General features: G+C 39.6%; 1 protein-coding gene across 3 annotated transcripts in view; it reads left to right on the top strand.

Moving 5' to 3' along the window:
- LOC132151563 (protein sidekick-2-like) overlaps positions 1-14,830 on the top strand; it is a 135,345-nt gene that overhangs the window by 100,700 nt on the left and 19,815 nt on the right. For all 3 annotated transcript variants that reach the window (XM_059559754.1, XM_059559763.1, XM_059559773.1), the window contains exons 16-34: positions 4,334-4,474; positions 4,679-4,860; positions 5,653-5,768; positions 5,938-6,133; positions 6,231-6,329; positions 6,409-6,600; positions 8,415-8,536; positions 8,629-8,738; positions 8,815-8,965; positions 9,690-9,927; positions 10,652-10,767; positions 10,853-11,042; positions 11,130-11,228; positions 12,033-12,227; positions 12,311-12,512; positions 12,617-12,720; positions 12,980-13,050; positions 13,163-13,298; positions 14,005-14,061. In XM_059559754.1, the coding sequence (XP_059415737.1) occupies positions 4,334-4,474; positions 4,679-4,860; positions 5,653-5,768; positions 5,938-6,133; positions 6,231-6,329; positions 6,409-6,600; positions 8,415-8,536; positions 8,629-8,738; positions 8,815-8,965; positions 9,690-9,927; positions 10,652-10,767; positions 10,853-11,042; positions 11,130-11,228; positions 12,033-12,227; positions 12,311-12,512; positions 12,617-12,720; positions 12,980-13,050; positions 13,163-13,298; positions 14,005-14,061 (2,717 nt within the window). The remainder of the gene's footprint in view (positions 1-4,333; positions 4,475-4,678; positions 4,861-5,652; positions 5,769-5,937; positions 6,134-6,230; positions 6,330-6,408; positions 6,601-8,414; positions 8,537-8,628; positions 8,739-8,814; positions 8,966-9,689; positions 9,928-10,651; positions 10,768-10,852; positions 11,043-11,129; positions 11,229-12,032; positions 12,228-12,310; positions 12,513-12,616; positions 12,721-12,979; positions 13,051-13,162; positions 13,299-14,004; positions 14,062-14,830) is intronic.

A 14,830-nucleotide genomic window follows, 5' to 3' on the forward strand; every position in this document is an offset into this window, starting at 1 on the left:
ACTTGCGAGATGGTGAAGCCGGGTCCGCTGGGCAGAGGAGCTGCTAACTTGGCCACTTTGTCACTAGATTTAGCGCCTTTTTTTTTTCAAAAAAGCAACTAGCGACAAATCTATCGACTTTTTGGACAATAATTAGTCTCTATTTCACAGCGCGAGCCTCTCTCTCTGTATCTGCTGTGTTCAGCGAGCGCAGAGAGGAACAGCACTTTAAGTAAAAACAAAAAAAGATATTCTGTTGCTTCTAACTCTATTTTACAAGCAAGTGTAGCCGACATCAGTCACAGCACAACCACTGACTTTATCGTATGTGTATTTGATTTCATTAGTGCAGATTAATGTTTGAGAGCTGGTTATTTAATGGACCGCGTTTCAGTCATTGTAATATTCATTCCGTTGTCTGACAACAGAAACATTAAAATATAGTAATAAAAACAGTTTTACTGAGAATTAAATTAAATGGCTAAATTAAATTCGCAGTGTGTGAGCATAGGGAGGCAATAGAATACAACGCACTTGCGTCATAAATATGCAAATTAGCGCATGACGTCATATAGTTCATGTTCTCATTATTTATTTTTATGAATTAAAATGTTTCAAAACATCCCCCCCCTCTGTTTTTTTCACAAATCACTCCCTGAATATACCATAATATGTTGATGAGGAAAAATGTATACATATGTTAAATGTATAATGTGTGTCTGAGTACAGACGAACGCTTACGCATTTAAAGTGTAAATTCAAATTTGTAGCATGCATATAGAAGTACTTAACACATTCAATCTTCCAAGTTTCATGTTTGCCCAGTGCCTGCGCAATTTTTCTCCACATGTTATGACCGATAAAAATTGTCTGTGCTCTTTTAAACTATATTTAATTATTTGTGTATCTCTTAACCCAGGGGTTCTCAAACCTCTCCATGAAGTACCCCCAGCACTGCACGTTTTGTATGTCTCCCTTTATCTGACACACCCACTTCAGGTCTCACAGTCTCCACTAACGAGCTGATGAGTTGAATCAGCTGTGATAATTGAGGGAGACATACAAAATGTGCAGGGCAGGGGGTACTCCAGGACAGGTTTGAGAACCACTGTCTTAACCCATTCACATAAGGACTTGAGTGTGTCTTTTGTTGTCACGTCTACAGGAGTTCGATTTTGTTGTTGTTTTTGTTATTGTTCCGACAAAGTACGGCAAAAGTTCCACCACCTTGTGGGCATAAGTGAGATGATATTATTGTTTTTATAATTATATTATTACATTTATATTTTGCATTTTTTATTTAAATTTGAAAGTAAAAAAAAAAAAAAGATTTAAATAATTTTGTGTTTTTTGTAATTTTTATTATTTAAAAAAGTCTATTTTTATTATTTATTTATTTTTAGTTTTTTTTTTTTTTTTTTTTTTTTTTTTTACTTTTTTAGGTTTAGTTAGTTTATAACAAGTTAAGCTAAATGAAGATGACGTCTTTTAATCTCACCATTTTTGACTGATATTTTCTCAGAATTGTGAGTTTATGTCTCACAGGAAAGAAAATAGTCAAATTGTGAAATGAAAAGTCGCTATTACCTTTTTTTATTCAGTGGCGGAAATGGTATTCCATAATAGTCAGTAGGAAAGGTGCAGAAAATTATTTAAAAAAATCAAACAGTCTTCATGAATACTTGTATGAAAAATACTTACAATTTTGTTATACTTTTCTTATCAGAATCAAAAATAAATTAGATTCCACCAACCTGGTAAACTTGGACGAATCTAGTGGTATTTCTCATTGCACAGACAGACTGCTAGGAAAGCTGTTGCACGTTTACTTCCAGAAATGAATAATCCGGGCCAATCAGATTGGAGCTAGTGATTTCAGTCGACGCTTCCCATCAAACGGTCAGTGAACTGGGTTTCCTGGGGTGTCCTGAGGACTAGCGCAGACATGTCTGTGAGAATCACACTTAAGCGTGGAAGAATGACCACAAAAGCCTGGCAAAAGTGGGAAGACTTTCTTCTCGCAGACCTACAGCCCCCGTGAGGAGAGAGGTAGTGCATTATTCAGCTGAATCGGAGCCTGCAGCCCGCAGTGCTGTGAGGAGTGGAACCGTGCACTGAGAGATTTTTAGCAGCTTTTGTACAACTGTTTTCCACTCTGTCTACTACAGCATTACAAAGAGCACCAAGTGACTCGCGCCTTCAAATGTGCTCAGATCTCACGGGAACGCCTGTGACGTCTGAGACATCCTGACTCAAAGATGCCCCAAAAACCGTGAAAACGCCAAACAACATTTCTGCATGAATATGATGTGTTCGCGCATTCATATTCATATCTGCTTGTGTCTTAAGGGATCCTGCTATGAAGGAAGCAGATATTTGATTCTTGTAATCTGATAGAACAGTCACATTTGGAGTTTCTTCGGATCAGCTGGAGAGTGTGGCGTGTTTGCTGCCTTTACAGCGGGTGGGAGGCTGATTGAAAATGGAAAAGTCAAGCTCAAATCAATGATCGAGGATGAGATCTGAAAGCATGTGGGAAGTAAACATCCTTTGCCCGTCTGCAAAATCCTGTGCATGCACTGCTGTGGCAAATCAATAATCTGCCACCCAGGATAACAAAGTCCTCAACGGACTTAAAAGAAACAGGCCGGGAAAATATTAAGAAAAAAAAAAAAAACCTGTTGCTGATGCAATGCCCCGTCAAGAGCTAACATCCCTGAGGGCGAAATGAACAACACGCTGTTATGAGAATGTCAAATTGTTCTTCAACACACTTAATAGTGGTCGAAGAGGTGTGGAAGTGAACTCTTCCTGGAGGTTTCATCATTCGAAACCTAATTTATCATGTTAATTAGCACATGCAAAACCAGGTTCAAGGTTTAACTGCTTAGCAACTACTTACTCTGCAGACAGTCGCTTACACTCACCAACACTGCATTTATTTGATAGTGAAAACTGAAATATTGTGAAATATTATTACTATTTCAAGTAAGTTATTTGTGTTATAGCAAAGCTGATGATCAGTACTCCAGTCTTCAGAGTCACATGAATCTCGTTTGAATCAGTTTAACAATAATACTCAGTGAACAAATCTGAACAAATTAATTAAATATTTACACCAGTAGCTGTCAACAAATGAGCATCTTTTATCTATTATCGGTGAGTTATTGCATTGATTTAAACCGATCGCCCTAGAGCAATGATGCCAGGTTTAAAAATCATGTACTTTCTGAGCGAGCGGCTGCCATTGTGATGAATGGGAATGCTAACAGGTATTATAAACCTCCTTGATTCTGACAAACGCACCCCAAACTGAAGCATTGATGCAAAACAGTGCCATCCGTTTATTCCCACAGACTCTGAGCTCATCTCGCACCAAATCTATTCTCTCAGCTAACGTCTGCCACTCGTTTTGCAACTTGCATGCGTGCAGATCAGAAGACATTCTTCTCAGCGCGTTCAGATGGGGAATCCGCAGAGGTGGGGGTGACATAACAGCACAGCGCTGCTCAAAGATCCGCGCCTATTTCTTTGATCCTAAAACATTGCTCTTTATCTTAGCCACAGAACTGCGCCTCTCACGCAGGAGATATCAAGATGTCAAATTAAATAGAAATAAGACTATTTTTTTTGCTCTCTGGCATTAGCCAATTTTGGCTGTGGCGTCTTTGATCATCTCCACGCCGAGGGGAGGCACGTATCTCGAGGGCCTCTGCTAGAAATGACAGGCTTCCGAGATGGAGCATCAAAGTTCTTAATCGTTATTCACCTTCAACTCATGGATTCATGGATTACAACGACACTCAGATACACTCAGCACATACATAGTCAATGTCACACATGTAGGAACCCTAATAGGGATTGTTCGCAGAATATTATGGCAAGGTTGTCTCAAAATTATGTCTGCAACGTTAATAGAACGTTCATTCAAAGTTACATGGTCTTTAAATGTTAGCACAAAAACATTATTTCTACATCGATCAGAAAAGATGTTAGTCTAACATTTTTTAAACATTACTGCTTGCTTAGAGAACAAATAATTATCATTTTGGGAACGTTATGTGTGTGTGTGTGTGTGTGTGTGTGTGTGTGTTAAAAATAAATAAATAAATCCCTCAATTTCAGTATGGTTTGAGATTTCTAGACCTAGCTATATGTAATATTAATCTTCCAGATATTCCAGTTCTCTTTCTTTCTTTTAAATGATACATTTTGGATGTTCCCCTCTGTTTTATATGGTAGACTCAAACAAGGAAAAAGCAGAGAAAGCGAACAGACTCAAACCTGCTTCAAACGGCCTTTCCACTTTCTCTTTTAATCTATTTTGTTCTTTCTCCCAATTCCCTGTTTTTAGAGTATCATTACCCGAGGAGCCCCCCAGCGCCCCTCCTCAGACAGTGATAGCCAGTGGCCGGACAAACCAGTCCATCATGATCCAGTGGCAACCTCCCCCCGAGAGCCACCAAAATGGTCCGCTTCAAGGCTATATCATCAGGTGAGAGATCTCTGGGACTGTCCTTTACACAATCAAGCTGCTCTCAGCAGCACTTCATCTTCTAGAGTAGACCGGCTCTCGTCTGCTTCACGTCCCATTGGAGCCAATAGTGTCCTCTCAGCGAGAACTCTTATTTTTGAGTCTTAGAAGTCACGGGGCTGATGCTTTTCCATCGTCTCATACTGTTCCCACCATGCTACTCAGGTACTGTCTGTCTGGTTTACCGGTGGACTGTCAGATGAAAAACATCACCAACCCAGACCAAACGAATCTCCTTCTGGAGGACCTCATCATTTGGACCAACTATGAGATTGAGGTGGCTGCTTATAATGGGGCGGGCCAGGGCGTCTACAGCCCCAAAGTCACAGAATGGACCCTGCAAGGCGGTGAGGATCTTGAGAATATCTTATATCAACAGGTTTTTTAAAGTTTAATTTAATATTAAATATTTTAGATTATTTATTATTTATCTTAAAGATAATTAATTTTTTATACAGTAACGGGGTTGAATAGTTACACTTGATAAATGCCATCAACACTACAATTTGTGTAAAAAATGGAATAAGACTTACTTCTCTTTTCATCACATTGAAGAAAGCGTTCAAAAGATGTCACTTCCTGTGCGTCACAGTTTAATTTTTATTGTATTTTTTTGTGATAGGGAAAAATCACGCAGTTGCAGGGTTGAGCACAACATGCAGGTCAAAGTAAAACAATTGTTTTTGGTCATTAAAATTCGATAATAATTAAATATGAATATCAGATAGTTTTATTTTGAAGGAATATTACTTTTTTTTTTGGTATTGTGGAAAAATCATGCAGCTAATGGGCTGCGCACAGCATGTGGGTCACAGCTGAATATATGTTTTTGGTCAGTAAATTTAGTAAGTAATTTGTTATGAATATGACTAAATGTTTAAAATCAAATTTAGCATTAGCCACAGTATTACATAAGGGTTAGATACAGACCTGTGAGGTGTTAGATAATATTTATGGGTTAGATACACCTCTGTGAGATACAGAGGTGCGACAGGCCAAAATCACTAATTTAAACTAACTACTTGTTATTTTTATACAAGAGTTTATATACCATGTCTAATAGATGTCACACAAAGAAATCATTGTCCGCTCTTTGATTTCCCTCACCATCTCACTTCGTCAAATCTTCTCCTTTCCAGTGCCCACGGTCCCACCAGGGAACGTCCAGGCTGAGGCTGTCAACTCCACCACAGTCCGTTTCACATGGAGTGCTCCAAGCCCACAGTTCATCAACGGAATCAACCAGGGATACAAGGTGAGCGTCCATCCACTGCCCTCTAGTGGTCGAGCACAAGTGTGCAGTGCCCCTTTTATAATAATGCTTTCAATACTTCCAATATATATCATGCTGAGACAGCGGCAGGATTCACATTGGCTTGTGCTAAGTGATAGTGGACACATCTGTCCGTTTTTTTTTACTTCAGCTGTTGGCATGGGAACCAGGCCACGAGGAAGATGTTACCTTGGTTACTGTAAGACCCAATTTTCAGGACAGCGTTCATGTAGGTTACATCGCCGGACTGAAGAAGTTCACGGAGTACTTCACCTGCGTGTTGTGCTTCACTACACCTGGAGATGGCCCTCGTAGCACTTCGCTGTGCGTACGCACCCACGAAGACAGTGAGTGTGCTTTTTTATGTACTCCATCCATCTCGACCCATGACGATGTTCTGTTCAGGCCTTTAAAAAGACTTGATGTGGGTGTCTGTATGCTCAGCTCCTGGACCTGTAGGTCACCTGAGCTTCACAGAAATCCTGGACACGTCTCTCAAAGTCAGCTGGAAAGACCCGCCGGAGAAGAACGGCATCCTCACCGGTATCTGAACCACCCCCTTTAGCGGTTTCTCCTGATCTTCTGGCTGTCTGCTGAACCGCTTTCTGTCTTGTGCCTGCAGGGTATCGCATTTCCTGGGAGGAATTCAACAGAACAAACACTCGCGTCACGCATTACCTGCCCAACATGACACAAGAGTACCGGGTCACCGGACTGACCGCGCTCACTACCTACACCATTCAGGTGGCCGGTATGACCTCCAAAGGTCAAGGTCAGCTGTCGTCCTCCACCATTTCCTCTGGTGTGCCCCCAGGTGAGTTTCTTCTCATGTTTTCTCTTACTCCAGGATTGCAGCGATGCCGTCATGTATGTCATCATTCTCCAGCAATGTGTCTTCAAGCTGTCTGTAAAATATAATAATGATAATAAAATAAAAATATGACTATAATAATATGAAAATAAATTATATATATATAATAATATAATAATTTGTATAATTAATTACTATTGCAAATATTTTGTAAAGTAATGATACTTTACAAAAAAAATATTGTAATGATTTCAAAATAAATGTATAAATAATGATAAATCCGTATAAATAATGATAAATCAATGCTAAATTGCTCAACTGTTCAAAAGTTTAGGGTTAGTAAGTTTTTTAAATACATTACCTTTTTTGTTTTACTATTTGTCAAAGCATACTGAAAAAATGTATTAAATGTGTATAAAAATTTTTAATAAAATTAAGCAGCACAACTGTTTCCTACATTAATAATAATGCGAAATGTTTCTTGAGCATCAAATCAGTATATTAGAGTGATTTCTCAATGATCATGTGACACTGAGGAATAATGGCTTCAAATTGTAATATTTAATAATATTACCTTTTTTTTTTACTATTTCAATCAAATAAATCAGTAAAACCCCTTCTAAGAGTTAAAGCCTTCTTTCTAAAAATCTTAACACCCACAAACAGTAATAATGTGTAAAATCTTTAAAGATAGTTCACCCAAAAATTAAAATACTGTCATTAATTTCTCACCCTCATGTTGTTTAAACCTATAAGACCTTCATTCATCTTCAGAACAGAAATTAAGATATTTTTTGATGAAATCCGAGAGCTTTCTCCGTACATAGCAACGTTTTGTGGTACTCCTATGAACGTGCTTCGAAGACTGACATGGAAATTGTTTGCACACAAAAAAACAACAACAGATGAACCACTGATGTCACATGGACTAGTTAACGATCTCCTTACTACCTTTCTGGGTCTTGAATGTGTCAGTTGCATTGGAGGGACAGAGAGCTCTCGGATTTCATCAAAACAGGTCATCTTGTTTTCCGAAGATGAACGAACGTCTTACAGGTTTGGAACAACATGAGGGTGAGTAATTAATAACAGAATTGTAATTTTAAGGTGAACTATCCCATTAATTTATTAATACGTGTTCATAAGATTTAATTTGGTATATATTTATAAAGAGGAAGGACATCCCTTAGGATGTTAACTTTCTGCTGTGTGGCCTTATTAACCTTACTCTTGATACTGAAGTTAATGAAGGCACACTGAATATGATGGCTTTGTGCATTAATATTCATAATCTTCAGCCATCTCTTAGACAGAAGCAGACACTAAACACAGTAAGATGAGACACTGTGGAAAGATGCTTTGGCGTTGTCCTCTGTAGATGCTTGTAATGAACCATCAGTATGCTGGATGGATCACACCGTTTTTTTTGTTTTTTGTTTTTTTAAATCAAACCTATCTTGTCTCACTTTCTGTTCCCTGTGATGCTAATTTGCAAGCTACTGCTTCTGCAGGCAAAAATTAACTGATGGCAGACAGAAATGTGTCATGCAAATAAGGACCTGGAGGATGTGTGTCTCTCTTTGATTCTGAATGCATTTTTTTTCAGAGAACTCAAGGTAGTTAAGCGTGAGGTGGAAAGTAGAAGTCGTCTGTATATTGTTCAATATAGTGTGACTTAATTTTATTTATTTATTTATTTAATTCAGGAGGATGTATTGGAAGTGAATGGCAATAATATTGTTCCCAAGTCTTTTCTTTTTTCCACTGAGCCATTTCAACCATTCATCTTGCATGTTTTAATTCTCCTGTTCCCATAGAGATGCCTGGACCTCCTACCAACATTGCCATCTCTAACATCAGCCCACGTTCAGTAACCCTGCAGTTCAAACCAGGCTATGACGGCAAAACATCCATCTCACTCTGGCTGGTAGAGGCTCAGGTAGTACAGAACTACATTACGTTGTTCATTCATCTCAAGCGCTCACCTTGTTTTATCAGCCATCACTGTTTTTTGTCTCTCCTTTGTTGCAGATTGGTGTTATCGGAGAAAACGAGGAGTGGGTCATTGTCCATCAGTTGGCCAATGAGCCTGATGCACGATCTCTTGAGGTCCAGGGCCTGAACCCCTACACGTACTACAGGTCCACCCATTGAATTCTGGGATGTACTTATATACATTGTCTGTAGGTTGCATACTAATTTACCGTCTGATTATAGATTTCGAATGAGGCAGGTGAATATAGTAGGAACAAGCCCACCCAGCCAGCCATCTAGGAAGATCCAGACCCTACAGGCTCCTCCTGACATCGCCCCCGCAAACATCACTCTCCGCACGGCCAGTGAGACCAGCCTGTGGCTCAGATGGGTGGTACGTATGTGTCCTGGAATGTGATCAATATGCTTAAGAGGGAAAAGAATGTGGAATTGATTGTGTTTGCTTTATTTTGTTAAGTAATCCTGAGATTGCATTTCAACCATGGGGAAAGTTTTATTTTTCAGTGTTTGCTCATTCATAGCTCGGGAGATTAATGGATGTTCCAGTCTCATGTTTTATTTAAGCAGCAAATGATATTGATGTTTCAGATATTTCTCGTTCCTTGTTATTCCTGATTCTTTAGGTTAAAGAAGTGTCTTCAGAAAGAATCATGTTTGCTGATTGTCAGAAAAGGCAGTAAAGAAAAGGTTGTGCAGAAAGGAGATGGTTTAGGCGTGTTTTATTCAAATATCTCAGCTTGGGTGCGTGATTAGTCATTTTGAAATTCATTACCTTAGAATGAGGTTAAACACAAATCCATGTGCATACGCACATTTTGTGAATTAGGCAGAAATGATCACCTGTATGTGTGTACGAAAAATCCACAGTAATTCATGAATGAGACCCATTGTCTATTCTGAAACTTTTAAGAGACATGCATGAAATTAAGAAAAAGTCTCCATTTGCATCTCTTTGTTGTGGGAGAAAAAGTTTGGGTATTGAAGATGTTTCATTTGTGATGTTATATTCCAAACAGGGAAATGACCTGGTTGTCTAATGATAATTCTTCTAAGATGCAAAAATTAGTATTCTAAGTTGAAGTGTGTCTGTATTCTAGCCGTTGCCAGAGTGGGAATACAATGGAAATCCAGAGCTGGTGGGCTACAGGGTGCAGTACTCTCGTCCAGGCTCTAAGGCTGGGGTCCTGTCCCACATCATTCCTGACAGGCAGGAGAGGGAGTTTACCATTGAGGACCTGGAAGAGTGGGCGGAATATGAAGTCAAAGTGCAGGCGTTCAATGGCATCGGGCCAGGACCATGGAGCCAACCAGTTCACGGGAGAACCAGAGAGTCAGGTGAGAAATTTGCTGTGCTTTCTTTCCTTGCTTTCTTGTACTTTGCAAAAACCTTTTTGAATGCTTTCGCAACACTGCTGACCTTTGATTTAATTATGATGGCTGCCCACAAGAACACTTTATTGCTCAAAGCTTGTACTTTTATTGCCCGGGAGCCTTCATGGAATTTGCAGTTATGATTCAGCTGACTCTGTATCTCCTAAAATTGCTTAGGAGAAATGAAAATAGAAATAAATGAGACAATTGCTGGCACACAGTAAGATAATATTGCTATAAAATGAATGTGGATCATATAATTCGGATAAATGATGAAACGCATTTGAGTTCATATCGACTTTCAAGTTTGTGAGAATGTTGAGATCTTGTTTGAAACTTTAGAGGAGATGTGAAATTCCCGGGGGACTTTTTCTCCATTTGCTCTTTATTGCTTAGTCCATTAAAAGTTATGTTTCATGCAAGATTTTTTTTCTTCTTAAAAAAAATAAGTAATTTTCTAGTTTCAGTCAAACTGTCAATTAAAGTTTGATTAACAGCTGAAAGCGCAGTCGGCAACACGTTTTTACCATCACGTACTGAATTGTAACCAGACTGCATTGGCATATGCTTTATCTTGTAAACATATGACAGGTACAATCAATGACAAAATGTACGCTGTTCTAGTTTGAAAGCCTGATCGCTCATATGGTTGTTAATTGCTGGTTTACTTGTTTTCTCCATTTGTTAGTCCCCTCAAGTGGCCCTGCAAATGTTTCAGCTTTTGCTACCACCTCCAGCAGTGTCCTGGTCCGCTGGGGTGAAGTTCCAGAGACTGACCGCAATGGACTAATTCTGGGCTATAAGGTACATTGACAACAGGCTTCTTACCAGATTTACTGTTCTTGAGTCCATTGTTGTATTGAAGAGATGCATGTATTTTTCCTCTCAGGTGATATACAAGGACAAGGATGCAGAGTCAGCCCTGCGTTTCTGGACAGTAGAGGGAAATACCACTCATAGTGTCCAGCTCACTGGTCTTGGGAAGTATGTGCTTTATGAGATCCAGGTTCTAGCCTTCACCCGTATAGGAGATGGCATGCCTAGTTCTCCGCCAATCTTTGAGCGCACGCTTGATGATGGTGAGAATCTTAACCACATTTAACAACCACCATAAATTATTATTCTTGCTTATGGTGTGCTAGTTACATTGACTTTTTTTTAAACAGTACCTGGGCCTCCAGTCGGGATCCTTTTTCCTGAAGTCAGGACTTCCTCAGTGAGACTGATCTGGCAGCCCCCTGCTCAGCCAAATGGCATTATCCTTGGTAAATAATTTTTATAGTCTCTTTAATACTTGACATACTCTATATGATCACAGTACGATTATGGGTAAAATCCATTATCTCATTGGAGCATGACTTTTATGTAGAATATGAATGTGTTACTCTAAATGGATGATAAAAGATTTATGACAAGACAATGAGTAAACTAGTAGTGATCCAGGACATCAAATAGACTGTTACTAGCCACTGTACTCTATTAAACTTTATTTTTAGTGTCTTTGTTAGCATGCTCACTTTCTATGCCAGTTGTCCCTGGTTAAGTCAAGCTTGGAATGGTGCAAGTAGGACCAGATTAATTGGTGCAGTGACCCTGATAGGTGTAAGGGATTGTTGTGCAGGTAACCTCACTTCCTTGGCCCTCAATAGGCACACTAGAGATTGACGCAAGGGCCTGTGGTCTTTATCATCCTTGTTAGCATGGTCCATTGGTGCCAACTAAAATCCTATCCAGAATGTGGCAAGTAGGACAAGTTATATTGGTGTTGTGATCTGGATGGGAGTGAGTTTTAGGAAGGTGTTACAGCGTGAGTCCAGCTAGTAGAGATCACAAGGCAGGTAGATCTAACTTCCCTGGCCTCAAGAGGCACAGTAGCATATGTGGCTAGGTACAGTAGCTTGGGTCTTTAATTACTAGAAGCTGCAGTCTTTAACATCTTTGTTAATGTGTCTTCCCCTCATGCCAGTTATACACTAGTATGAATCCCAGTCAGAACAGTGCATGTAAAACCTACAAGGTTATTAAATTCAGAATCCTCTGATTGAAATGTTTATATGTCTCTTATCTAGCATATCAGATTGCTTTCCGGAAAAACTCTTCTAGTATTACCTCTGCCAACGTTGATGTTCTCAACCCAAGTGCACGACAGTATACAGCGACTGGACTGAAACCAGAGAGTGTTTATGTATTCCGCCTCACGGCCCAGACTCGAAAGGGATGGGGAGAAGCAGCAGAGGCACTTGTGGTCACTACAGAGAAGAGAGGTACTGCTTCATCTCACTTTTCAAGGTCAGGTGCTTTTTACTACATGTCATTGATTGCAACTGCTTGTCTGATCTCCTCTCAGCACACCCTCAACCCACAAGTCGTCCAGTTGTGCCTCAAGAAGAGGTCCAGGCCCGCAGTGTACTGTTGTCATGGGAACCAGGCAGCGATGGTCTGTCTCCCATCCGATACTACACCATCCAGTACAGAGAGCTGCCTGACAGCAATTGGACCGTCCACTCGGCATCGGTCAACCATGAGGCCACTTCATACGTAATAGACAAGTAAGCCTAAATTGATTCTTTAATGAACTTTCTAAACTTTGAGGGTCACAGAGGACAAAACTGGTGATGCCACAGTCCTACTGAGCTTTTTTTCCTATTTGCAGGCTCAAGCCTTTCACTTCCTACCTGTTCAGAGTGAAAGCCACTAATGATATTGGGGACAGCGAGTACAGCGAGGAGAGCGAGGCAATTACCACTCTACAGGACGGTAGGGGCAACTGCAAAGCACTTTAATGCTGTCAGGGAACAAGTTCCTGAGGCCTGAGATGAATCATAATGTGACCAAAATATGACACAGTCAGTGAAGGGGAAAACTGCAGGGTTACCTCATGCTTGACCTTTGGTGTTTAACCAGAACTGCTAACAGTCACACCACTGGTTTCCACTTTTGGTTATTCCACTCTTATCAGGGTCCTTGCAGCTCCACAGTCATTAACTGAACAAACTGTCTGTTTGTGTTCCATTAGCACCCGACAAAGCTCCCACAATCCTCTCTGTGACACCACATACCACCACATCTGTGCTAGTCCGCTGGAAGGTGAGGTCCGATTCATCACACTGTTCTGAGAGGGAACACAGGTCTTTATCTGTTCTTGAACGTTGTGTTTACAAATGAGAGATAATGACATAATCTGTTCAACCCCATCCAGCCACCCCCTGAGGAGGAGATCAATGGTATTTTGCTTGGTTTTCGAGTACGCTACAGAGAACTGCGTTATGACCGCCTACGCAGCTTCACAGTGCGCACAGTTAATAACCCGTCTGCCAACTGGGCCGAGCTCACAGGTGAGTCTTCATTCAACTTACTCAAATAAACAACAAAAATTATCTACTTGTCTGTCTGGTCCCTTACTAAATTTAGTATTGTAAAGTAAGTATTGTATTCTAAGTTTTGTCTCATGGTACAGTTATGGTATGATATGATGACTTGACATGTTATAATGACCATAAAGATCATATTCAAGTATTACTACCATGTTCTTAAAAAAAAGCGGTCTCATCCTACCAAGCCAAAGATTTAAACACATGATACTACTGTGGTACATTTTTGTTCATGTCTGTTAAGTAAATGAGTCTTTTGTTCAGTATTTATTAGAGTGATAGCTAATGCCAACAACCCTCAAACTTAGAAGTCAAGTTACAACTGTACTACATGTATAAGAACATGAAGAAAGAAGCTAATTCAGCAAACAAAAATGCTAACTCATCTGTTTCATTTTCCATGTAAAGGCAGATTCTATAGCAGCTCATCTCATTACCATGCATTTAATGAGAGCTTTAGTGTATGCGGGCTGAGTTAATTGTCTCTTCAGCAGGTAGTTTCTCTCTCAAAGTCTGTGGAGCTGCCAGCCTCTCTGCTAGCAGGAGCTAATGCGCTAATCCAGCTTTTTTTTTATCTCTCTTACGTTCTCTTTATACTTCTCCCTCTTTACCTTTGGTCTTCCTCTCTGCCAACCTCTGCCTCCTCTCCCCTCCACCCTACCGTCTTCAGCCCCCTACAGCGTGAGGAACCTGACCGAATCCTCACTTACCCAATACGAGCTGGACAGTAAGTCCTAAGATTCGCTCTCGCTCTTTCATCAGTGTTTCTATCGTCATCATTTATACCAGTGTTGGGAAAGCTACTTTAGGTTGTTCACAGTTTAAGTAGTTCAACTACAGTCAAACTAGAATATTGAACATTTAGCTAAAATAAATCTGCAAAGAAGTTATATTCTTACATATATATATATATATATATATATATATGTAATATATATATGTGCGATAAGGGCATTTACTGTATGTAAATAATATATTATTTTGCTAAGTTATTCTCAATATTAGTTTTAAATACTATTATTTATTTCCATAAAAAATATAAATGTGATAGTAGTTAATATATTAAGTATTAATTTATATTATTGTACTATTTAGCATATTCATACAAATAAAGATGTTCACATTTGCACAGGGGCCCAAATCTGTGAATAACTTTTCACACTGGGTCTTTTAAATGAACTGTCTAGATGAATATTAGCTTGCTTGTTAGTGGAAAAAATTACAGTTTTTAAAACAGCTGAGCAAATGTCACGCTACTGAAGAACATTAAGTTAGCAGCTATCACAATTTTTTTAGTTAGTCACTCCCCAACACTGCTTTCCACTCATCCATTCCCTCCTGCCGAACTTAGTCTCTGAACTCTAGTAACATCTCTTTCTCACACCTCGTTTATTTGCGCACATGAGAGCCCAATCTCATTTGTCTCTCTTCTCACGTCTGGTCTTGTCTGACTGTGCCCATTTCTCTCCACACTGTCATTGACTTTTCCTCTCAGC

The sequence above is a fragment of the Carassius carassius genome, chromosome 1 (assembly GCF_963082965.1).
Source record: "Carassius carassius chromosome 1, fCarCar2.1, whole genome shotgun sequence".
Classification (NCBI taxonomy): domain Eukaryota; kingdom Metazoa; phylum Chordata; class Actinopteri; order Cypriniformes; family Cyprinidae; genus Carassius; species Carassius carassius.